At 43.0% G+C, this 27,158-nt stretch overlaps 1 protein-coding gene across 4 annotated transcripts in view; it reads right to left on the bottom strand.

Moving 5' to 3' along the window:
* VPS13B (vacuolar protein sorting 13 homolog B) overlaps positions 1–27,158 on the bottom strand; it is a 790,826-nt gene that overhangs the window by 165,695 nt on the left and 597,973 nt on the right. For all 4 annotated transcript variants that reach the window (XM_083186988.1, XM_083186990.1, XM_083186987.1 and 1 more), the window contains exons 35-36: positions 13,034–13,171; positions 1,213–1,614 (exon numbers count right to left, since the gene is read on the bottom strand). In XM_083186988.1, coding sequence (XP_083043114.1) covers positions 1,213–1,614; positions 13,034–13,171 — 540 coding nt within the window. The remainder of the gene's footprint in view (positions 1–1,212; positions 1,615–13,033; positions 13,172–27,158) is intronic.

The raw sequence follows: 27,158 nt of genomic DNA, 5'->3' as shown, positions 1-27,158 counted from the left end.
TGCCTAGCACAGTGTGGTCTGTATTTCAGCACTGATATGAGTGAAGAGGGTCTGCATGGGTAGGGATACCAATCGCGGGACATTTTCTTCAAATCTGGATTCCCGGGATTGGCATTACCTAGAAAAAAACATGCCCCCCCCCCCCCCCCCCATCCACACACTGGCCGCTCCACAGACTTACTTGGGCGGACGGCTCGGAGTGGGGGTGTTTGGTGCCTCCGGGCTGTGGTGGCAGCAGAGCAGGAGGTGGGATGATACGGCGTGGCCTGTGCAGCCTTTGACTGTCACAGTCAGAGGTCACGTTGAGCAGGCCTCACGCTGGGGTCGAGAACAGTCGGTCAGCGTCTGAGCAGGTGCTCAGATGCTGCCCGGCATTAGACTTTGCATGCACAGTCTAATCCCGAAATCCGGGGGTGGCCTGTGACTTGACCTCTGTCACAGTCAGAGGTCACGTTGAGCAGGCCTCGCGCTGGGGTCGGGAACAGTCGATCAGCGTCTGAGCAGGTGCTCAGACGCTGCCCAGCATTAGACTTCGCATGCACAGTCTAATCCCGAAATCCCTGTGTGGCCTGTGACGTGACCTCTGACTGTCACAGTCAAAGGTCACGTTGAGCAGGCCTCGCGCTGAGGTCGGGAACAGTCGGTCAGCGTCTGAGCAGGTGCTCAGTCACTGCCCATTATTAGACTTCACATGCACATTCTAATCCCGAAATCCCGGGATTTGATATTTCAATCCCGGGATTGCAATCCAGGGAATTTTGGGGCCAAATCCCGGGATCCTGCTGAAACCATTCCCGGATACAGTGTGCTAGAAATAACAATGGCAAGATGACATGTTTAATTTATTAAAAAATTAGATGCAAGTATTAGATGAGAGAACTAGCTATATACACACCTTCGATTTAATGATCAAGAGAAACTCCACCGGCTATGTAATTTGTATTTGCAAGCCAGCAGGCCGAACAGGTGTGATCATGACAATGATCCTTATTAATTAGGACTATGGCCAGTGGTGACTCTGATGTATGGGGCAATGTCCTATCTATCCACTATCTGTCCACAGCAGAAACATCAGTTTATTTCCAAAATACTGTATAAGGATTTTAGTGCTATAATAGATCAGTAAATGAGACACAAGTGGAGACGTTTCTTCTTTGTTGAACTACACGGCTACAATACAATAAGGAGAACATATCAGAGAATGGAACTCACCCGGTACTTTGTTTCCCATCTGAATGCAGAGAGATCCCCGAAGGTCAGAAAAAGAAGACAATATGGAGGGACTTTTTGGGTGCGGAACAGTCGATAAGGAAAGGAACACTTGAGCAGTTTGGAAAGTGATCTTATTGAAGAAGGAGATTGATCTCCAAGTTCCTTCTTGTGGCAAGTGGGACTTCCCAGCCTCCTGAGTTACAATTCCAGAATCTTTTCTGCAGCAGGATGCAGATTTCAGACTCTCGTCCCTTTGTGACACGCCATCAGTTGGCGAGGGCGCCTCTGGGGAATGGTCAGGGGCATCTTTCATGACCTTCTTTAGGAAAACATTTAGTTGATCCAATTTGACAAAACTGAAGTTCACTTTTAATGGTCTCGATACATCAACGTTGACATCAACTGTAAAGATATTGTAAAAAAAACACTTAATTTCCAATTCATGGCAAATAGTAACAGCTACTGTAGGTAAACTATATTGCTCATTAGAGTCCATATGAATCAGAAAGATGCCTGGAATATATAAAGCTATCATCATCAAGATATACTTCAATACACACTGTGTCTAGGACTAACATGTGTCTCAATTTTCCAACACAGGGACTATTTCAGGCCTATTCGCAGAAACTGTGAATTCACAAGGCCATCCTTCAATAAAAATGCAGGCATGCCCAGGTGTTGAGGGGAGGGTCTGTGACTTCAGCTATGGCCCCGATCTGACTCTTCTGCAGCCGCTTAGTAAAGGACCATACACACTTGGCGATTATGCCCAGCGTGTATGGACAGCAATGACCACTGTCGTCGCTGGGGGGAAAGCCGCTCAGTGCATACACACTGAGTGGCTTTCCCCCTGCCTGGTGCAGTCAGCGGGAGGGGGGGCGGCTTTGCATAGCGCAGCGAGACAGGAACTAGCTGTAGACGAGCAGATGGAACACTGGGGGGGGGGGGGGGGGGAGTGCGCATTTTATCACATTGATTTGCCATTAAAATTAAAAGCACAATTTCAATATGGACTTGCCCCCACTGGAACTGCTTATTTTTAAAACCCCGCTGAACATATTATTAGATATCTTGTCTGGCAAAGCAGAATATAACAAATGGATGAGAAAGAAGCAGATTAATCTAGAAAGAGACGTATGAAACAACTGTTAGCAGAACAAGTTCCCTGGGGTAGTAAAGTCACTTAATGTTACAAAACCAATTTTTCCAGACTTTGTGATTACTTGAAAGTTACATTTCACCTTTCACACTTGGCACAGTCCCACCAATCAGAACACGCGCTATACGCCAGATGGGATTAGACAGAAATAGAGGATATGTCCGGGGTTATTACTCTTATTATAGAATCTTATGGAAAAAGGTAAAATTAATGAAGAAAAAAAACAATAATAACACTGGACAAATCCCGTTAAATCACCCAGATGTTTGATGGAAACACGATCCTCCGCTGGCTGAGTGTTACATGAAGATGCATTTATCGAGTCAGGTCACATTGATGGCTAGAACTGAAATCAATAAGAATATAATGGGCAGCCTAGAAGAAAAATGGGGCATTCATGTAGGTTAGGAGTGTCCATAAAAGACAATGGTGGGAGATTTGTGTTATAAGGCCTTTATCATCTCTAGAACGGGGCTAATTCATCTGTAGACCATGGTTGGATAAAGGAGACCGACAATTACCTGAATCCTATTTTCACCGATAGGGCGAAAACGGTGGGTTGGTAGTATGAAAACCATATGTAATAATGGGGAATAAAGTACACTTGAAAAAAGTATCTCGCCTGCGTTAACTGTTGGTAGCTCTCGAGGACTGGAGTTGGCGACCCCTGCACTATACGCTATTTCAGGCTCAGTAGCTGTACCCTAGGACAGTGGACAGTGGTTCTCAACCTGGGCGGTAGTGCCCCCTGGTGGGCGTTCTTGATTTCCAGGGGGGCAGTGAAACGAAAGGGGGGCGCTGAGGGGGCAGTGGACTTTATCCTCTTATCCTGTGATTATTCGTGATTTGGAATTACTGTTCTACTCTTTTATTTATTTATATGTTTTAAAGAGGTTGAAAATTAAAGGTTGTCTCCTGTGAATACAATTTGAAATTCTGACGGCATTAGGTCTGAGTTATCAAAATAGTGGTTAGAATTAAACAGGCTTTGGGCTCACTTTTGACATGTCAGCAAACAAAAAACATCCCACCTTGTGAGCGGGAAGAGGGGGGGTACGAAATATAGTTAGGGGGCACTGGACAACTGGCCATTAACCAAAGGGGGCGGTAGGCTGGAAAAGGTTGAGAACCACTGCCCTAGGATGACAAAGTGAGATACAGCTGTATTGGGGGAGGATCGAAAGGGTACGGATGCACCCATTAGATATTAAATACGTCGAGTACCCGCACAATGGCACATTTACAAACAGCCGAATTGGACCGGTTTACTAACGCCAATCCTACAGAATTCCCCCTTATAAAAGGAACAATGGGGATGAATAAAGGCTTCATGAAGTGGACAAGAAAATAAAGGCCAAACTAAGCTAACGCTGGCACGCTGGATAATTTGCTTAGTATAAAAATGTTCTACAGTTTTTCTGTGCATCACTCATGCAGGAAAGTCAATGAGGAGAAGATCTGTGGATGCAATGTGTGGCAACTGTACGGTCAAGCCTGGGTGCTGGGAGCTAAAGGGATTGTAAAGGCCAGTTGTAATATGATGTGTGAAATTAATGATAATGGAACTTTCCTATTGTTACAGATGGAGCGCCTTTTATCTTTGCAGGGGTTGGCAGTCGGATCGCCAACCACCAGCCTCCGCCAGCCGCCGGAAGGGGATGTGCGCGCACGAGACCCACGCGCATCCCCTTCTAACGCAGCTCCCCGCCATCTCGTTGCTGGTTCCTGATGCCGTCACCTACCTCCCCATTCCCACCCTAACCCTGCCTGTCTCCATGAAGCAGTGACGGGCAGGGTTCACATCCCGGGACGCAGGTGCGTGCAATCTGACTGGATACCTTAGAAAATTAAGCACACATCGCCCTGTGTGTATACACCTCCCAGCGACGGCGATGCATTGTCCCGCGCTTCACCATCGTCTGACTAGTTATTGACTGCATGCAGTAACATGGTCTGCACAGATCACAGCACACATCGATGGTGCATCGCATATGTGTCAACGATGTGTTCTGAGCAATCTGTGCTTAACACATCACTTTGCACAGGGCTCCCGTCGCCCTGTGTGTAGGGGGCTTGAGAGAACTCCTTTACCCATTCGGAAGCCTGGTAATTATCAAAGCTTGGAGAGAGATATTGTGAGAGATAAAGTAACAACCAAGCAGCTCCTACTGCCATTTTGCAAACACAACCTTTAAGATACAATATTAAGCTGATTGACTAAATTTTCACCAGGTGAAAAATCTGCAATTCGACTAGCCCTATTCCATCCCCATGCTGATTTTTCAGCTGGGTGAAAAATCTAGCATCGGCAAAAACGGTGTAAATCGTCAAAATGGTCACAAATTCATGTGGTTTTGTCAAATTTGTGGGCATATTCACGAATGCCGATTCGTCAAAAATTAAAAGTAAAACTGCATGCATGAAAATTTTAATTAAAAACGGTTGAAAATGCCCGTAATTGAATACTGATTGGCGAATCTTTGCTGTTTTTTTTTTACCTGGTGAAATACTTGCTCAAGATTGAACCATAGCTGCCAACCCTCCTGCATTCTGCAGGAGACTCCCTGAAATAGCAGCAATCTCCCTCTCTCCCTCATTAGTCTAGCAATCTCCCTCATGTCACCTTGCCCACATTACACGGTTACATTTTTGGGGGAGCAAGGAATGAAAGACAGATACATTTACATTGAATCATCAGCGCCATTTCCCAGCACTTTACCAAGTATAGTAGCTCTTACTAACGGCTTTGGGGCTCATCTACATTTGTATCTAAGTCATTTTACAAGATACCTCTCAGATGTAGCAGTACACACCCACGCTTCTAGGTGCCACATTCACAATCTCTTTTCACAATCTCTCCATATATGGAACTAGACACGCCCTTTGGGTGGAGCATGACACACCCACTCAATGGAGCGCTGTGCAAAATTCTATTACCAACTATAATCTCCCTGAAATTCGTTTTCAAAAGTAGGCAAGTATGGATTGAACACCACCCTTTATCTCTGAGACAGCTTTGACAAAAAAAAACCTTAGTTAGTTTTTAGTGAATATAGTTTGTGAGATATTTAATATTGCGCCATGACACAGACCTCAGCACATCCATAGCAGTTTCAGGTTAAAGGCAGCAAATTACTGGCTCTCTCGGTTTTAAAAATGTAGCACTAGAAGTCCCAGTATTTCCTGCCAAACCTTTCTCTAGCATGCGTTGTGTAGACTTGCGCGTTCCCCTATGCTTTGAATGAGTCTGTTTTAGGCTGCTGTGTCCAAGTCACAAAAACATGTTTGCATTGCACTAATGAAAAACTATCAAGAAGCTGAAATGTTTTTAGCAAATGACCCTCTGTTAATTAGAAAAGTCTGCACTTCAGCCAGCTCCACTTCTCACGTGTCAAGAATTGTTAAATCATAAGGAGAAAAAAAAATCTTATTTCAAAGTTAACAAATGCCATGCTTAACATATCAGCTAAACTGGAATGAAGTGGGCACATTCTTGGGTTTCCACACGAAGTCTTGCTAAGCAGCATACAGCTTAACTTGGAAGGACAATTAATTACTTTTCATGAAGTTAACCTGACCTAACAATTTCTATAGTGCACAGGGAAACAAGGAGGGGAAAACGGTGACACTGGAAAACCATCCACATTTAATTAAAGTCATTAATTTAAAGAAACCATGGTCAATTTACTTAATTCATTAACCCTTTGAGTGCCAACATCTGTATGAGAGATGCTCAAAAGAAGAAAAAAAAAAACACTAAAAATGCCATCATCGCTCACATTTGTTATATAGATTCAAATAAAAAATGTTGTGTAAAAAAAAAAGATTATATTTCCTATATAAGGTAACCATTACAGGTCATTATGATGAATTAAAATGTTTGCGTGACAATTTTCACACCAGTTTTGAAAAATTTTCAATCTGAATAAAAAAAAAATATATATATATATATATATATATATATATATATACACACAAATTGGATGGAAACATTTCTGGAACATATATTACAGGTGCTTTGGTTGGGCTGTGAGAATTCAGTAACCACATTTAACTCACATTTGAAATACAGTTATACATAATTTAATTCTATTCAAATGTCAAATTTTCACATAATAACTGTTGGGCTTTGAAATATTCTAGTTTTCTAAATTAAGATTTTTATATATTTACAACTAATCTTGACATAAATGTGTCCTTTTGCTTTTTTTCCTTTTAACTCTTTGAGTGCCAAGTGAATTTGTCAAAATAGGTGTGAAAATTGGCAAGCAAACATTTTTTTTCATCATAATGACCAGTAATGTTTACCTAATATAGGAAACATTATTCATTTGAGTTTATATAACAAATGTGAGTGACGCTGGCATTTTTTACATATATTTTTGCACACAGAGATGTTGGCAATTAAAGGGATATAAACTACATGTAATACATATATGACTCTATAACACATGACTGATTGATACTAATACTCTTTTTTTATGTTATTGTACAATTTGCAGTGCCTTAAATAAAAAAAAAATGTATTAAAAAAAAAATCGATATTTATTGAGATTTTCTAATAGAACCAACAGAATTTTGCAGCTTTTGGTGGTATTTATCAAATCGTGACAAAATGGTCAGAATACTAACCAATCATCTCGTAATTGTCTTTTGTTCAAACACAGGCTGTAAATTGTAAGGCAGAAGCTGATTGGCTGGTATTTTATTTCCCACAATTTTATCTCTATGCAAGCTTTGGGAAATACCCCTCGTAATATTTCTTTTTTTAAACAGGTAATATAATCATTTAAACAATTGTGGTAAACATCAATGAAAACAATGAGCCTCTTACACAAAAAAATTGAAAATTTAAACAGTAAAATTATTTTATTTAGACATCAAAAATTATTCTTTATCCTATTTCATAAAATCAAAACCACTTGTTTCTATAGCCTCAGAATTTTCAGTAGTGAGGCTGGAGGATTGTAGGATTATAATGCGCACTCTGAGCCAGCGTGGGTTAAGCTGTGGACGGTAAGGGGGACTTGCCGAGTTGCCCCCTCTGCCTCAGTCACCCCCCAAGCCTCCCTCCAGTTCAGAACCGCCATAGGCTAAGAACAGGTGCTCCTGCTTTTAATTACAGGGTGCTAGCATGCCAGTGTGAGGCCTGGATTAGTTCACCTTCTCACAGGGAATTTGCCTCGGTCGGCATTGGACGTATTGTGGCTTCACACATGGAGTACGGCTCATGTCAGCTGAGGGCAGTGACACATCATATGATTCAAATTAACCTACTGTGGACTATTCCGCTGTGCTCCAGATTGTGTATTAAAATGACGACATTTTTAAAACAAGTTTGATGGAAACCAGGAACCCTTAAGTGCAATGGTTTCAATTTGTTCCAACTAATCTATCACCTGCTGGATATATTATTGTTAAAGGGTTTCTGGTAGCTGAGAGTTCTCTGGCCTTTTATATAATGCGAAGTTAGCTAATGGGTGTAATTGTGCCTCTTTAAGTGAAAGCAAAATATTTTTGTGGCAGGAGAAAATGTAACGTGGTATATATATTCTCTGACAAACCTCTATGAGGTAACGCATGAGAAAGATTATAGGCCAGGAACAGCAGGTTTATAGCGATTTGATCTGCACTTGGTATAATGTTTCAATACATCATTCTAGCCTACATTTATTTCACAAATGCCACACAAACCTTACGGCTGAGAGGGCTGAATAAATCTCGGTTGAAAGCCTGCACTTTCTCAGAGCTTAGCTAAAAACGCTCGCTCTAAGACGGTGGTACGTCTTCAAAGACGGAGAAATACATTTTCTCTCTTTGGTCATTAAAGAGCTGATAAAAAAACTCTCCGGGAATAATTGCACAGTTTACATTTGTAAAGCCCATAGTGGAGACTGTAAAGATTCTGTCGGCATTTCTTCCTTGTGTCTATACATTTAACCACGGGCATTTACCTGAGTTATTTGTACATAGGGTTCAGCAGCAGCGGGCTAAAAAAGTTTATTAATCTGTTCATTTCTCACCCTTTGAGGGCCAACATCTCTGTGACAGATGTTCAAAATATCCTCTAGAAATGAGGGCGTCACATTTGTTATATAAAGTCAAATAAAAAATGTTTTGTAAAGATTATATTTCCTACAGTATATAAGGTAAACATTACAGGTCATTGTGATGAATAAAAATGTTTGCTTGGCAATTTTCACACCTATTTTGACAAATTTGCTTGGCAACATGTTTGAAAAATAAACAATTTAATAAAAACAATAAGAAAAACTATTATGCAATAAGAATAAGGTACATATATTTTTTACACATTAATAGTAATAATATAACTGCGAGTTATATTATTATAGAGTTGAAGTTGCACTATAAACATTTGTTTTTGTTTAACTAAATATGAAGATGCAGAGTAAATAAATACAACTCAACTTCATATGAAGTGATGTACCGTACGTCATTCACCGTGATACAAAAAAAAAGAAAAAGGGGGAAAATATTTGTCATTATGTTTTAATATGTAAACATTAGTAAACAATTAGTAAAAATTAGTGTATTTTTTGGAGGAAACATTTAAATATCTTATCCAAAAAAATTTGCTTAATACCTACTGTACAAGCTCACACCAATATTTACTGTATTTTTACTTTCAGAAGTATGTCCAACCACCTACGTAAATGGTTCTTTTTGCGTGCACCTCTGTACTTAATAATGTATGATAAATAATATTACTAGTGTTTGTAATTTTAGAGCATTGGGTGGTGGGGGTGGGGTACGGGACTGCACACCCTATTTTCAAATATGGTGTGCGGACCTATGAAATAATAAAAGGTGCCACCATTCTAAGACGTACCATATAGGAAAAATTAAAATGTTGATGCATACTGCCGCTATTTTGCAAAAAAAAACCACGGCAAAATAGCGTCAGTTTCAGTAAAGAATAGATGGAATTCGCATTCCATCTTTTCCCTTTTTTCCCCAATTTTCTAAATCAAACCAAAAATCAGAAAAGACATGGATCTGAGAATCCATGAATTTTTACACAAAAACAGTCCTTAACTTGAAAATTTTTGTAGCCGTTTCCACGAATACAGATTCAGCTTTTTGAAGACCTGGAGATGCAAACGTGAATCCAGGCCAATCCTATCAAAGTGGCCCAGATTCACATTACTATGGGCAATATCACCTCTTTCTTTTTTAGAATCTTTAGTAATTTTACTGCTAATAATATGTATATGAACACAAAGACAAACGGACAGAAACACAGAGATCAAGACAATGCAATTACATTTATATTTCCCTAAAAGTGGAATGCATAATTTGTGTTAATGTTTAACTATTTTTTGGCCCAAACATAATTTTGCCAGTAGCTCATTTGCTTGTTAATATATTATACTATAAAGAAAAATCCCATATAGAACGTATATAGTGCTTTAAGAAATGTAACAGAATATAGTAGATGTATATGTGAATGAGACTAACAGCAGACTGTGGCATTGTCTATGATTTGGTGAGCACTGATGTATTCCCTGAACTTTGCCATTTAGAAAGCTGAGTGGGAGTAAATGATCAGGCCTCTAGGTGGTGCTGCTGCTTCAAGTGATCCAGCATAAACGTAGTGCAGCAGACATTACACACGGCATCGGCTACAGTCACATTCCTCTTTCAAGGAAGCAATTTGCAACCCAGGGTGTTTATTTTTTTATTTTTTTTTACAGTTTATGGTCACTGATATTTAAAAGGAAAAATATATTTAAATAAAATAAGTTTCATCAATCTGTAATATCCTGGTCATAAAGAAGGGTTATGGATTAACGGATCAAACTGGTTTAGGTCGACAATACCATGGTTGATGGCATCAAATGTTTGATGCCTATACTTGGTTGTCTGCGTTTAGATAACCAAAGACGCTAGATTGATGGGAGGAAGGCATTGACGGGAACCTGGTCCACAGTAGCAAGGTCGATACAGGTTTACAGTTTTTTTTTAATTTTTTTAAAAAAGATCAAAGATCTGAGGGGTGCCCGTGGACACTGAGTATGTGCACAGAGCCATGCTTTGAGCAAGGTACATCGCTACACTATTATATTCCTGCTCTAGGCCCACTGGTATAGTTGAGTAGGAACCAAGTGGACCGGCACAAAAAAATCCCAGAAAAACCTGCTTCGACCTTGCTACTGTCGACTAGGTTCCCGTCTTTGCTTTCCTCCCGCCGACAAAATGTCACTGTCTAAAGGCCTGACGACCAAGTATAGACGTCTAGTGGGTATCGTCGACCTAAACCCAGTCGTTCCACCATCCAGATACCATAAAGAAGTGTCTACATATTTTTTATTTAATATTTATTAACGTTAATATGTATAGCAGCAACATATTCCATTATGTTTTATAATCCAAAATGTCTAAATATGGCATCATTTATATTACATATATTCTTATACCCAAGTATCACTATAATTATTACATGCATGTTTACTGGTCTCTTTTAAGCTTGATTGTTATCTTTATGCTTCATGACAGTTTGTTTTATTGTATGTATTATCTGCTAACGCATTCCACTTCCCTGTAAAATGCAGAAGATAAAGCATACAGTAATATAAAGTTCACCATAATATAATGCAAGAGGAGGATAAATTGTCCGATACATTAACCATGCTGGGTTTTCAGCTTTGACTTAATTTAGCTATCTTTTAATTAATTGACCAACCCTAATCAATGCTATGGAGGTAAATCAATTTGACGCGGTATATTACTGAGGCTAATTGTTCCCTGTCGCCAATTGAATAAGCCAGACTGCCGCCAGAATTGTGGATTGTTATTGACTTGCCTGAAATCTATGATAAAGAACCGTTTTTTTGTGGCCGTGAACACACGTGGATTATTATGATCCTTTATTTATATGGGATCCAGAGTACATAAACGGTAAGCAAAACAGTGACTTACAGTGACATGAATACAATAGACCAGTGTTGGCCAACCCGTGGCTCTTGAGCCTCATGCGGCTCTCCCCCTTGTAAAGTGAGGCTCCTGCTCCCACTGCTGCCCGCCGCCCACTGTCTGTCCCAGTCCCCCCTGCTGCCGGTTCCCTGAATACCTTTTCCTTCTGAGGGGAGGAGAGCACGCATCGCTCCTACCCCTTACTGTGCATCCTTGTGACTGGGCCGTCCGCCAATTAGAGCTCGCGGGCCAGCAGCCAATCAGGAGCCGGCCAGCGAGCTTTGATTGATGGACAGCCCAGTCACAGGGAAGTGAGGGGGAAGGAGACCCGCGGTGTGCTGTGCTCTCCTCCCATCAGTGACATGACAGGAGGACTGCAGGGGGACACCAGACTGTCCTCTCCCCGATACAATACCATACAGGGTATGAATGGTTTCCTCAGCGCTAATATAAATTCTTTCTTGTTCTCATGTGGGATACACCCAAAAAAGAAAGAAAAGAAAACAATAGTGTGATACTGTTTCAAAAAATTTTCAGTGTAATACACCTTTAAGTGCTGAAAACTCGTACCAGATTTTAATGTCTACCTGGATAACAGTAGACAACTGCGTTTTTGATTTGTGGGGGATAATTCACCACCAAAGGAATCCACTCTGTCTTCTATTTCCCGTATTCAATTCAGACTCAAAGGGATGAGAAAGACATCATGGTGCAATACGTTTTAATGGATAAAACAATTCCTTTAAAACACACGGAGGGTATATAACAGAGGACTCTCACCATTTGGACATGTCCACAATGCAATTGTAGACAATCAGAGCTTAAGATGGAAAAGAGCAGGCGTCCCTGGAAACTCCTTCACAGTGATAAGAGCCTCTGCAATCCTCCCCGCCCGGCAGCAGCAGCAACAACGGTGAGTGCTGCTGCTGGGAAATTTGCACTGTGGGGGCATAGCAGTTTGTGGCACTGTGGGGGCATACCAGCTTTCTGGCACCATAGGGGCATACCCGGCACCGTGTGGTGCATTCCTGGCACCGTGGGGAGCATATGTATATATGGCACTGCACTATTGAAGGCATATTTGTATCACACCCACCCAAGGGGTCAAAATAAACTACTCCCCCGGCTCTTTAGCTTGACTACCGATATTTTTCGGCTCTTTACCTCTGACCGGTTGGCCACCCCTGCAATAGACGAAAAAACACAGGGAACATAAACATACTGTAGCTGCACCAGCAGACTGATCAGTGGATCTGTGAACTTATCACGTATACTGAACATGTGTTTTTGCATAAAAACTGGTCAATTACCAAATGAAAAAAGTCCCACAATTGAATAGCCCGATAACACCATTGCAATAAATGCCCGTTGTTATTTTTTCATGTGGTCATTAACCGCAATCAATTGAATTCCACCCTACAGCGTAGGGTGAACAATCCTTGGTAATCCGTGCTCAGAAGTGGTTGTACCCATCGGCAGTAACTAAATTTAGTTCTGATGGGTGGTGTCACTGTAAGATATTTGGCTAGAGGTATAATAGTACAATACCAGAAAGGTATAGTAATTACACATTGTAGACATATCATCTGGATAAATGGATCGATCCCACGGCAATTGAAATGCATCGGGTTCTGCAGAGTTTGCAGAAATATTTGGCGGTTGTCTTCTTACATGATGTGTGTCTTTTATTGACGTAATTAATAAGAAATAAAGTAATAGTCATCTTACCTGGACCGTTAAGGAAATCTTTTATTTGCAGAGTGACAAATGGAGGAGGAATCCCTGTTCTGGCATTGACGTCTCCGGCTGCTGTCTGTAGCCAGATCTTGGTGTAATCAAGACCTTCTGGCAAAGTCTTCCCAGCATCTGCAACAAGACGACGACAGAATGTTCTTGAGAAAGTTTTTTTGTAAAATGATGAAAAAAAATCAATTTGTTATAAAGCATTTGGAAAGTACATTAGTTACCTTTATTAATATTATACTGTTGATGTACGACTGAAATTGTGCCTTAGGATTTTCTGCTTCCTTATAATTCTGCAACTCGAACGCTGTGACCCTTACTATGCTGTGGATGAACTATAGCTTCTAAAATGGATCACTTGAGGTGTTGCAAGTAGTGACCAATCAGATCGTAGCTATCATTTTCTAGAATGTACTTGATAAATGATAGCTAGAATCTCATTGATTGCCATGGAAAACTTCACCACTTTACAGGGTAGTATGCAAAGTTCTTTAAGAGAAGTATAATTATTCCATTGGGCAAATAGTCATATTAAAGAAAACGTAAAAATAAGCCTGCCAAATGACTAATAGATAAAGGACTAATAAATAGACAGAGATAAATAAAGAACTGGCTGCTGGAAACCGGAACAGTAATTACATAGAACCATAAATGAGATTGTGAATTTTAAACATGTGGTATTGTTAAATGGTTGGAAAAAAACACTTGTTGTATTTTAGTATAATGTAATTTGAATAGAAGAAAATGTAATATATAAAAAAATATTACCATGATAGGTTGACATGCATTGGATTGACCACTTAAAGTCGACATGGCTTAGGTCAACAATTGGAAGGTTTTTAACGTTTTTATTACGAATGTCGACATGTCAGAGTGTACTGCTGCACTTGCCGTGCTTCAGGCAATGAGCCTTGCTGTGCTCGGCACACTATTTCATTCCTCCACTACGCAGTAGTACTTGGTAGGGCATGAAATACCGCCTGTCGGCACATGCCGGTTAAAAAAACCGTGAAAAATTACTGTCGACTTTTGACTGTCGACCTAATGCTTGTGTTGACTTTCCAACCGTGTTGACCTATGACATGTGTCGACCTTCAGTGGTCTACCCAATGTCACATATCAATGGTCCAGGACAGAGTTTTCTTCTTTTCCATTAATTAGTTTAATCACTGAAGAAACTGATTTGCAGAGGACTGGGTTTAAAACGGCAATAGTAGAACAGGCAAAATAAAGAATGTTCTGTGTGTGTTTTACTATTGCCCTTTAAAATCCAGTCCTCAAAGCAGCTGAGAATCAAAAGAATTATCTTTACTCAAAATACCCCCAGGTGCCTATTGCTAATCGCACCAACCCACTGTTCTATCCATTGATGCTTTTGCCGTATAATGCAACCCGATTGGGTGAATAGTTGATGTTGATATTCAGAATGTCAACATGATCTGAATGTCGAGATGGATATTGTGTCAAATAACTAGAATCTTTCTGTTTATGTTCTAGCCAACAGATACAGCAGCAACCATGAGTAACAGAAAATTTGTAAATAAGAAAAAAAAATGATAATAATAATAAAATAAATATTGTAACACAACTTCCTATATTTATTTACAGTTTCTAATATAGCGCAGCAGATTCCGTTACACTTTACAATTGTAGACAGTGATCAAACAGACTGGGTAACAACAGACAGACTTGGAGGTAGGAGGGCCCTGCTGCAAGCTTACAATCTATAGGGACATAGGAGGGAAACACAAGGACAGGCACCAGTAATAGCATAGCAGTCCCACCATGTTGTAGGTCCAGAAGGGAAGCTATATAATACATAAGTGCCTCAGAGGGTTATGCGTGTAGAACTTAGATATGATAGGCTTGCCTGAAGAGGTGAGTTTTCAGGGAACGCTTAAAAGTTTGGAGGCTAGTGGAGAGTGTTATTGTGTGTGGAAGGGCATTCCATAGGATGGGAGCAGACCAATGAAAGTCCTGTAATAGTGAATGGGAGCTGCTCCTGGCTGGTGGGAATATCATATAGGAAAACTTTGATCGTATAGAAATGTCTTTACTTATTTCCTCTTGCTCTTCAAGTTGTTCCTTTCTATGTTTTTTACGCCCTACCTTACTGCTTTTGTGTATGCCAGAATTATATTTTTCTTGTTATCTGTATTAAGTTATAAAAAATGGATTATTATTGTGTCTGATTTTGTATGAACTGGACATTTGATTTATTTGCTGCCTAAGTTATTGTGATTCTGTTTATCTTGGTTCCTGCTGTTTGCGCTCATCTACATTACTTAATAAAACGTATATATAAAAAACAAACCCGAGGGTCCACTTATTGTATACATTCTGGGGTCACAGAACTTTGTTGAAAGACTTGTGCAAAGTCCACACAACACTTTGCCATCAACACAGAACATGGATACTACAGTGCCTTGGCTCATATAAATATGTTAATGCAACCACCAAATTGAATTGGCAGAAAGGGGGAACTTGGTGTCGTTTCTATAGTAACAGACCAAGCAAAGTCTGGAACTTAACATTAGAGGAGGGTTCCGGGCCTACAGGCAACTGGGGCCCCCCACTAGGGATTTTTTCTGTACCACTATGGGCCAGTCCGACCCAGCTGTAACTATGATATTAAACACCACCAAAGATAGGTAATTTATACTGTAGATTAAGATAGGTATCTTATAAATGACATAATAATCTTCTGTTGGGAAACTGGCTCAGCTGTTAAGGTCCATACACACTGTGCAATTATGCCCAGCGTGTATGGACAGCGATGACCGCTGTCATCGCTGGGGGGAAAGCCGCTCAGTGCATACACACTGAGCGGCTTCCCCCCTAACCGGCGCTGTCAGCAGTGGGCGAACGGCTTTCCATTGCGCAGCTCTATGGAAAGCCATCAACAAAGCCGCTCATCTGCTGGTAATACCAGCAGATGAGCGGCGGCCGGCAGCGATGATACGGGAGTGCGCAGCAGCACTCACCGTTGTTCTGTACACACTGAGCGGCTTTCATGCTGAAAGCTGCTCAGACGAGAAAACAGAGCGGCTTTCACATGAAAGTCGCCCAGTGTGTATGGGCCTTTACTGTATCATTATATGCTATATAATACATAAGTATCAAGAAAAAAACAAGACACCAAAATATCATAAAATCGACGGAATTCTACATAAATCTCAACAGATGCTTGTGGTTCTCCCAGTTCTAAACCATCACTTAGTAAGATTTAACCCACTCAACCAACGTATGCCAACAGCCCACTTAGTCTTAAACTTCAAAGATATGCGGCCATTTGCAAAGATGAATGTAGCGATACTGGGTAACGTCCAAAGCATACGAGCACCTTGCACTAGAAAATGATTTTGGAACGTATCGGGCCATATTAAGGAAAGCAGAAACTGAAGAACTCGCATCACAAATAAATATTTAAAACGATGGATAAATTTGCCAATGGATTATGCTTACTCGATGGATTTGTATAGATCTATCCCTGTATTCACTATTCATACTGTACATTCCGGGCTGCTGGACCCGAGGGGGAAAATCTGCCTTCTGGAGACAATTAATTATGTCCTTAAATCCCTTAATATTCAGGGAAAGCTCTCATTTTAGCCCCTAATGTAGGGTACACACCAGGACGACCACCGTCGTTCACGACCGATAGACGACCATGGAACGATTTCCCTTGGACTTCCCGGGAGCTCCCAGGCAGTCCCCAGCAAACGATTAGCAAAAATTGTGTTTTTTTGCGGAACGATCTAGATCCGATCCCGATGCGCCCGCGATGGTCGTTAAGACGGTCGGATCGCTGGTTTTTGTTTTTTTGCAAGAACACATGCGACCGTCGTCAGATGGGCCTTTGAAATTTGAATGACGGGGCTGGACTAGCAGAGGGGGGAGGACTAGCAGAGGGGGATAGGAATAGCAGCAGCCATTTTAAACCAGTGTATTTCTGCTTTGTTACTAGTGAGGCTTGGTTTATACCTGCTGAACGCTGGACATAGCTATTTACACATTACTTTGTTTTGCCTGCCATTACAAAGTGTCTTTTAACCCTGCACTATGGAGAATGCAGTGATGGGTAGTCACCAGCAACAGTACCTGCTCTTTTATGCAGTTTTGAAGCTCAGGCGTCAGAGAGCCCAGCGCAGGAGAGAAAGATCACGCTGGACAAAGCAGTGGCTACTTCAGCGTCAGACTCGTTCGCACATGCCACTGCTCAGGGACATCAGGGAGAATAACCCAGACGATTTTCGTAACTTCTTGAGGATGGATGATGCCACATTCCAGGAATTGCTGCGTCTGGTGACTCCCCACATCGAGAAGCAGGATACCAAGTATCGCATGGCTATCCCTGCTGAGGAACGGCTGGTGGTGACCCTGAGGTTTCTGGCGACAGGACGGTCTCTTGCTGACCTAAAGTTTGGATCCCTCATCTCCCCGCAAGCTTTGGGCCTCATCATCCCGGAGACCTGCAAAGCCATTGTGAAGGTGCTGCAGTACCAGTATTGCAAGGTAAGATGAAATATACACTGTACACTTTATTGTGCAAACAAAATATTTTTATTTATAATTTAGGCCTAGGACAGAAACAGGTTTTTTAGGCCTTTCATGGTTAAAACATGTAAAATAGTAAATAGATTGTGTCAACACAAATATATTATAATACCATATATAAAAGATATTGTACAAAAACACACACTATATATAAAAATTTAAGTATGTATGACCCAGTTTAAACTTTCCCACTAAGTACGGGCTACTGTGTGGCAGAGGATGTCTGCCGCAGATAAGTAAAGGCTGCGGCCCACATAGCGCATGGCGCAGATGCAATGGTCCCGGCCCCATTGATGTGCGCCATACGCCATGTGAGCAGTGGCCATCACATACCTGCAGCTGAGACCATGTCTGCCGCACAGTACCCCATACTATTGGCAAAGACAAAAGGGTAATAAATGGAGTTTGCTCTCCAGATTGAGGAGAATCCTGTTCTCCCTCTGGTAATGCAGGTACAGGTAGCAGCATATAAAAAGAAAAAAAAGACACTCTGGTAACTTCTGAAACAGGCCCTTACAACAGTAGGGATAAGGTACTGTGTGGCAGAGGATGTCTGCTGCAGATATGTAAAGGCTGCGGCCCACATGGCGCATGGCGCAGATGCAATGGTCCCGGCCCCATTGATGTGCGCCATACGCCATGTGAGCAGTGGCCATCACATACCTGCAGCTGAGACCATGTCTGCCGCACAGTACCCCATACTATTGGCAAAGACAAAAGGGTAATAAATGGAGTTTGCTCTCCAGATTGAGGAGAATCCTGTTCTCCCTCTGGTAATGCAGGTACAGGTAGCAGCATATAAAAAGAAAAAAAAGACACTCTGGTAACTTCTGAAACAGGCCCTTACAACAATAGGGATAAGGTACTGTGTGGCAGAGGATGTCTGCTGCAGATATGTAAAGGCTGCGGCCCACATGGCGCATGGCGCAGATGCAATGGTCCCGGCCCCATTGATGTGCGCCATACGCCATGTGAGCAGTGGCCATCACATACCTGCAGCTGAGACCATGTCTGCCGCACAGTACCCCATACTATTGGCAAAGACAAAAGGGCAATAAATGGAGTTTGCTATCCAGATTGAGGAGAATTCTGTTCTCCCTCTGGTAATGCAGGTACAGGTAGCAGCATATAAATAAACAAAAAAAACACACTCTGGTAACTTCTGGAACATGCCCTTACAACAGTAGGGATAGGTACTGTGCGGCAGAGGATGTCTGCTGCAGATATGTAAAGGCTGCGGCCCACATGGCGCATGGCGCAGATGCAATGGTCCCGGCCCCATTGATGTGCGCCATACGCCATGTGAGCAGTGGCCATCACATACCTGCAGCTGAGACCATGTCGATGGTAAATGATAAAGTAGCCTATTTTTTAAGACAGATCCTCAAAAACAGGACACTCTGGATCTTCTATCAGTAAAGAACTGTAGAATTGACGGTACTGGGGGGGTTGAGAAGGCTGTGTAGGTGTTGACTGGGTATGTGTTGGAATTGTGCTCGACTGGCCTGCTACGGTGGCAGGCGGAGTAGGCACTGGTGATTCTAATGACAGTGGTGTGTCTGGTGCACTACCAATGCCAACTATTTTAGTGCCACTGTTGAGATACCCTAAACTGCCATTATACACCAACTCCATGCATAACTTTTCAAAAGTAAGTTGCTGGTCAGGAGCCATGTTGCGAACACACTCTGCCACATAAGTGAAGTAGTTGTCATGTTTGTCGGGGTTTCTTTGCAGGACTTGATGTGCCCGCATCATAAATTCTTCATGTGCCGCTGCTTCTCCTTTTTTTCCTTTGCCACGCATTTTTTTGGCACGGGGGAGTGGTGGAGTGGGTTCCAGGGTGGGTGGCGGAGTGCGTGCCGGAGTAGGAACTTCGTTCGATGTGCATGCATTCTCAGATAGGACAGATAGGTCTGGGGTTGCAGGTGGGTAGTCACCAAGCTGTAAAAAAATTGAACATGTTTACTAATCAATTCTATTTACTTCTAATTTCAGTTCCCTACCAGCGTGAATGAATGGAAAGTCATCGCAGAGGAGTTTGAACAGCGATGGAACTTCCCAAATTGCGGTGGAGCCATTGATGGCAAACATGTCCGCATAGCCCAGCCTATCAATAGTGGTTCCTACTATTTTAATTACAAGGGCTATTTTAGCATTGTACTAATGGCTGTTGTTAATGCGAACTATGAGTTTATCTTCCTGGATGTAGGAAGGAATGGCCGTGCATCGGATGGTGGCACTTTCAAGGACACAAAGTTCTACGAAAGGCTCATAGCGAACACCCTTCACTTGCCGTCTGTCCAGGAAACTAAACAGGGGCTTAACTTTGTTTTTGTGGCTGACGAGGCTTTTGGCCTGCACGAGCATGTCATGAAGCCATATGCGCAAAGGGGGTTGAACCATGACAAAAGGATCTTTAACTACAGGCTATCCAGGGCACGGCGTGTTGTGGAAAATGCTTTTGGCATCCTGGCAAGCCGGTTTCGCATTTTCCACACTGCCATTAACCTGAGGGTGGACAAAATTGACTGGGTTGTCACGGCGTGCTGTGTCCTGCACAATTTGCTCCGCAGAAAAGCCACACAGCAAAGGGCTACAGGCACAGCACTCCAAGAAGACCAAGAACTGCCAGAGGAGGTAGTGCAGATATCCTCCTTGCAAACCCCAACACAACGCTACACAGGGAGTGCACGAGCCAAACAGGTGAGGGAAGAGTACATGGCCTACTTTAATGGGGAGGGCGCTGTGGATTGGCAGGAGGAATCAATTAGATAGCCAAAAAAATAGACTCACCGATGCAGACTGCGAATTCTCCTCCTCCTCCTGCGCCGTGACTTCTTGGTTTTCATGTTCTACCATAAGGACTACTCCTGTCCTCATCGACTCCTGGCTGAGGGTGAATGTCAACCGGTCATAGTACCAGAGCGATGTTTGATACATCTCGTCGACTCCAGCACCAGACTTCTTTGCAGCCTCCATCTTCTTGTGTTCCTTTAAGAACACCGTGCGCATATTCTGGATGCGTTTCCTCACCCATTCAACATTGGCCTCTGGATGAAATGGAAGACTGTAGCGTGCCAACTCCTCCAAGGCTTGGTTTCTTTTCATTTTGTTTGAATACTCCTTGGATTTGGTTCTCCACAGGCATTCGTGTGTACGATATTTTTCAATAAACCCTTCCAAAAACTCTTGTTCCTTTGCGTTGGACATTGGGACTGTAAAAAGATAAAACCATTTTAGTTGTTTGTTTTGTTTCATATTTAAATTTTTATAGTTATAGTTATACCCATGTTTTGTTTCATATTTAAATTTTTATAGTTACACCAGTTACCTAGTTCTTATGTTTTAAGTATTTAAAATGTTAATAAACTTTTATGAAAACCACTATACATTTTATTGTGCAGATTGCTATTCACACACACAGGTGAATGGGGCCTAGCAGAGAGGAGTGCATGGAATACTGCAATGGTGGACAATGGTTTATGTATATATATCTATATATACACAAACACACACACACAGGTGAATGGGGCCTAGCAGAGAGGAGTGCATGGAATACTGCAATGGTGGACAATGGTTTATGTATATATATCTATATATACACAAACACACACACACAGGTGAATGGGGCCTAGCAGAGAGGAGTGCATGGAATACTGCAATGGTGGACAATGGTTTATGTATATATATCTATATATACACAAACACACACACACAGGTGAATGGGGCCTAGCAGAGAGGAGTGCATGGAATACTGCAATGGTGGACAATGGTTTATGTATATATATCTATATATACACAAACACACACACACACACACACACAGGTGAATGGGGCCTAGCAGAGAGGAGTGCATGGAATACTGCAATGGTGGACAATGGTTTATGTATATATATCTATATATACACAAACACACACACACACACAGGTGAATGGGGCCTAGCAGAGAGGAGTGCTTGGAATACTGCAATGGTGGACATTGGTTATATGTATACACACACAGATGGGGCCCACCCAAAAAAACAAAAGTGACATGGTCGGGTGCACGGTTGCCAAACCAGTGCTTTATACACACTATATACATTGGTGGCAACAGTGGGCATGCATAGAAGAGCATTGGGAGTGCAAACATACCAGGTTGTTGTTCTGGGAGATGAGACAAGAAGGAGAGTCCAACTGCTGCGCCAGCGCTGTTTGCTATGTGGAAAAACATGGCGCCGGGGGAGTGTTTAGGAAATGCCACTCAAATAGGCTGGATCAAACGACGGACGCACCGACGGACGGACGACGGAGGCGGCAAAAAACACTCACGATCTGCATACGATTGACGGTCGGTCGGCCTGGGATTGACGGATCCTACCTGCAGCACGTAGGACCAAAGATGCGACCAAACGAGCGGCGTGAACGCGCATTGGATCGGAATCGGATCAAATAAATGGCAAAAACACACGATAGTACACACAATCTGCATACAACCGGTCGGAATCGGATCTAAATTGACAGAATCGTGCCCTAGTCGTCCTGGTGTGTACCTAGCATAAGAATCCCACAGCTAGTTACTATTCTGATTTAGAAATGTATAATTGTAAACACTGTTACAAATATTTAGATTGCGCTAAATCTGGCAACTTGTGATTCGCATGTCACAAACTCTTTAAACTTTAGAAAGAATTCGCATGGACATCGTGTATAAATAATCTTATGTCAGCCTACTTGATACAGCAGTTCCCATGTGTTCTAGATTTTTTTTTTTTAATAAACTCTGGATTTTAAAAGAGCTTGCAACTTGGAGGCAGTTACTTAAAAAAAAAAACGACAATTATCTGAGCAATTCCCCACCAACTTTCCGGTCAACAGGTAAGCAGGCTTCATGCTACAACTAGCTCGGTTTTTCGGGAGAGTAAACAAACCAGGAAGGCACCATGGCCAACTTCATGTATGGGCTCACCGGGCAGCTGCCCAGGAGACCATAATTTAATGGTCCATTGAGAAGGCTGTTGCCTCCGAAACTTCTTGGGAGGCGGGTAGAGAGTGTTGCATGGCTGCACTGTTTACACATAGGAGCTTATTCAGGTCTCTTCGAGAGACGTGTAGTGACCGTGCATAAACTTTTATGCGCATGTGCAGCCACTTTCTGCAAGCCTATTTGCCGGCCTGTTCACACCTAGCAGTAGTGCGGGCAAGGGGGCGTGGAATGACGGTGAGGGGTTGCGGCCTAATGCGCCCATGACGCTGGTGCGGGAGGGCAGGCAGTGGATGTCAGCTGCCCGTCCTCTTCCCATACAGGGACACCGCAGATCTAAGACACCAGAGAGATGTCTCAGGTCTGCGAGCGCTGTAGAAATCTTTTGATGGTCGGCGACCATCGAATCATTTCACCCCCGCACGCAACAATGCAAACAGATGTTTAATTCTAAGCATGCGGGGAAATTGGCGTGCGGGGTGGGTAGGGGGTTTGTGCGTTCGGCAAGCAACATTTAAATGACTCGCAAAGCTGCGTATCAACCAGTATAACCACCATAGAGTGGTCTAGCAGCATTCTCTATTTGCCCCCCAGCCAGCAGATCACTAACATTGTTCACGTTAAATAAGCTACTGAGGATTTAAACCATTATCTACACACAGCGGAGCCAACATGGGAATACGGTCGGTCAATGAACAGATGAGAAGTCAGTTCTCCATGTCCAGTAGACATTGAGCATTGGTCCCAAATCAGCGTATAGACGTAATGGACTTAAATATGGGCTACACTGTGTGAAACTACAGGTGCTTATTCTTTACACAATGTACTAAAGCTGGGCACACACCTAAATATTTATCTATCTGTCTCATCTTTCTGGTTTAACAAAAAATTGGCAATGTGGAAGCAAATGACAGTCAGCCATTTGCTCGCAAACACCAAAAAATGGATAAAAACAATTGTTTGGATAAAATTATTAAATCAAAGGCTTTCACCAATCTGCCTGAATGACTATTGTCTGCTTTCCTGCATTTGGAAGCAAATTGATGATTGTCCTTTGCTCCCACACTTTACCTGGTCTTTGCCTGGACCAGTTTTTACAGACGGGTTTATTATGAATTGCCGGCAGCTGAGGTCCGAAATGCCGAAGGGGGGGGGGGGGGGGAACAGATCATGCAGGGGGGATTCTGGTTGTCAACAGTTGTGATTTTGAAGTTAGGATTGCATACCTCTCAACTTTGCGAGCCCAGCAGGCGGGACGCTGCTGCTGCGCGTTGAAATTTTCGGGGGGGGGGGGGCTAATTCGGGGGCGTGGCCTATACTCGCAGCTCTCCCGCAAGGCCACGCCCCCATTTTGTCGCTATGGGGGCATGACCCAGAGGCTCTGTGAGCCTCTAGCCATGCCCCCAGCCCCCTGGCTGCGGGAATAGACGCTGTGTGCATGCGCACAGCGTTTATTCCCTGCTGCTTAGCAGCTGACAGGGGGGGGACTCCCAACAGCCCCCCCACACCGCGGGACACTGCCGCCCGCGGGTGGGACAGCGGGACAGGCCCTGATAATCGGGACTGTCCCGCTAAAATCGGGACTGTCACTGTTGGGAGGGATTGTGACCACCGGGATCCAGACTGTCTGCAAATTAACTGCATACCAGGCAGATAAATCTGTTGGTGTGTACCCAGCTCAGGAAAATTTAAGTCTGACAATTAAACCACATAACTGACAACCCCCCCCCCCCCCCCACCGAAGCTGCAAAAAAAATTGCTGTTTTATTTTTTACACTTTTTTTTTTAATTTATCCAACTTGAGTACAAAAAAAAAATGGAAAAAGGTTTATTTGTAAAAAAAAAAAAAAGGTCTTGCAAGCACCTCAACATCAGAAAGCATTGCAACTTGTGATTTCCCCAAAGGCGGCTCATCTGAACAGACACCGGACACACAATGGTGGTGGTGGGGGGGGGGGGGGGGGGGGGGGGGGGTGACGGGATTAATTTATGTTTTCAGGGTGACTGCAACACTTGCGGATGGGCCATAAGGAAGATTATCTTTTGGCAGATGTATACGCTACTGTATGTACAGTATCTACGCTATGTCTGTGACTGGTCGCATCGTATGTGACCAGATAATATAATACACAGTGTGATCACAAACTGCAACTATGCCAGGCTAGTGGCTAAACCAACCGGTAAACTTCAATCCTTAGCAGCACCACCAAGCAGCAATATTGGCTACAAAGTCTATGCGACCCATTTATGAGACATTATCTGCTGCTAATACAAATATATAATGTTGTAATACATACTGTCATGAAGTTTGAAAATTAAAGTAAAAGTTAGGAAATGTCTTTATTAACTTTTGTTAATGTTATTTACAGACCTTAAGAAGAAGCATTTATTATTCTGGCGAGTATTAATTGTGGAATTCCTGTTTCAGTGTGTAACGCTGTTACACCCTGTTTTACACTGAACATACGGCAATGTCATATTTGTATTGGGCATTAAGGCTTGCACTGGGGATTTCTGTAGATTTGACCTTTTATCATGTGAGTTATATCAGGCTCATGTGATTTCTTCTTAGGAAATACTGAATCCGACTGATCTTTACATCCTTACGTTTCACATTTCTAATCTTCACCAACTATTGCCAATACACACACACACAAAGCGTGAGTACAGTAGAATTAATAAATACTGTATACCAGGGGTCCTAAAACTATTTTGCTCTGGGACTCCCATCAGACAATAAAACTAATGACAGGACCCCAGCAAGTTACTGCAGAAGGTCATCACATCACATGTGTAGTCAGCAGACAGCACACACATGGCAGCATTGTGGAGGCACAAAATGATGGGAGGAGTCTAAAATAACAGACAATTCAACAGACTTTTCAGACACAGCAACACGGAGTCGTGACCACGGAAGCCAATCCTGGGCATTTTTTCAATCCCGGGATTGGCATCCCTAATAATAAAAAACACTTACATATTTACTTACATTTGGCCGGGAGCCGGGTTGCTGAGTGGGCGGACTGCTGGGTTGCCGGGTTGGTAGGCGGGCTCCTATGGCGGGGTGGCTGGGTAGGCTGGGCGGACGGCTGAGGCGGGATGTGCGGCTGTGCCCTGCGCAGCGTGACCTCTGACCTAGTCACGCTGCGCAGTGCTGCACTGCTGGGTATGGGAGAAGCAGGGCAGAGTCTGAGCGCTCAGACGCTGCCCGGCATTAGACTGCACATGCGCAGTCTAATCCCGAAATCCTGGGATTCGAAACTTCAATCCCGGGATTGAAATCCCAGCGTTTTGGGGGCCAAATCCTGGGATCCCGACGCTCCTGATCACGGGATTGGCCACCCTAGTCGTGAACCCATGCTGAGAAGGTCAGGACCCACAGTTTGAGAACCGCTGGTGTTTTAATAAACGTTCAATCTAGAAATCACATAGCCAAACTAATATATACTACTAAAAATGATGATCTTCCTATTATTTTTGTCATTACAGGTTGAGTCTGGGACCAGAAATATTTTGGATTTTTCCATCCTTTTGGCATACCTGCGTACCATAATGAGATATATCGAAGATGGGACTAGTTTAAACACAAAATGTCCTCATGTTTCATATACACCTTATACACACAGGATACCATTAACATCCCGGCTGTCTGGATGCCAGCAGTCAGAACACAGGCACCAGAATTCCCATATCGATGAATATACTGACGCTGGTATCCCAGTCATAAGTATGCAGGGAGGCTTATCGTTAGGCCGGGAAGCGGGTTAGGTTTAGGCACTAGTGGGGGACTTAGGGTTAGGCTGCAGGGGGTGGGATCGGTTAGTATTAGGCTGTGGAATGGGACAGTTAGGCACTTAGAAGGGGAGATTAGTGTTAGGTTGCAGGGTGTGGGGGATTTAACGCTAGGCAGCGGGTTATGGCTATGCACTAGGGGTGAGGGTTAGGCTGTGGGGAGGGAGGCTTAGGATGAGGGGGGAGGAACAGTAAGTTTACTTACCTGGTTAGCAAGTACACAGTGAGGGGGTGGGCATCATACAGATGGAGCCCCTCTCTTTGTTGCAGGCGCTGGCGATAGATGCTTGCGCGCCCCATTCCGACGGAGCTCCCCACTACCGTTCCCTCCCCACCCCTCCTAATCCTGCCCATCTCCCTGAAGCGGAGATGGGCAAGGTTTCCACCATTCAGCCGCCGAGTGACTGGGACGAGCGTCCCAGTCTGATGGAATACCTCTCAGCCAGCGCTCGCCAGCGGGGACATTCTAGCGAGTGCTGGGGCTAAATGAGAGGGGCTCCATCTGTACTCTTCTGGGGCTGCAGGAGACTCCCTCGAAATTCAAAAGTCTCCCACAGTATCAGGGAAGGCAGGTGAGAATGCTCTAATTTGTGCACAATAGATTTCATTTCTACACTTAGGATACGATGGCCCTTCACAACATGAGGCAACTCTTCAGGCAAGCTTATCAAATTCCAGAACCAGTCATAGAACCTTGCATTCTGGTGGAATCGATGCAATAAAGAATACAGTATATATCCTTATGTATCAGTGCCTATTTCCCTATAGATTGTAAGCTTGCGAGCAGGGCCCTCC

This window comes from Crinia signifera, chromosome 5 (assembly GCF_055691185.1).
Source record: "Crinia signifera chromosome 5, ASM5569118v1, whole genome shotgun sequence".
Taxonomy (NCBI): Eukaryota; Metazoa; Chordata; class Amphibia; order Anura; family Myobatrachidae; genus Crinia; species Crinia signifera.
This window is presented reverse-complemented; position numbering and strand designations above follow the sequence as displayed.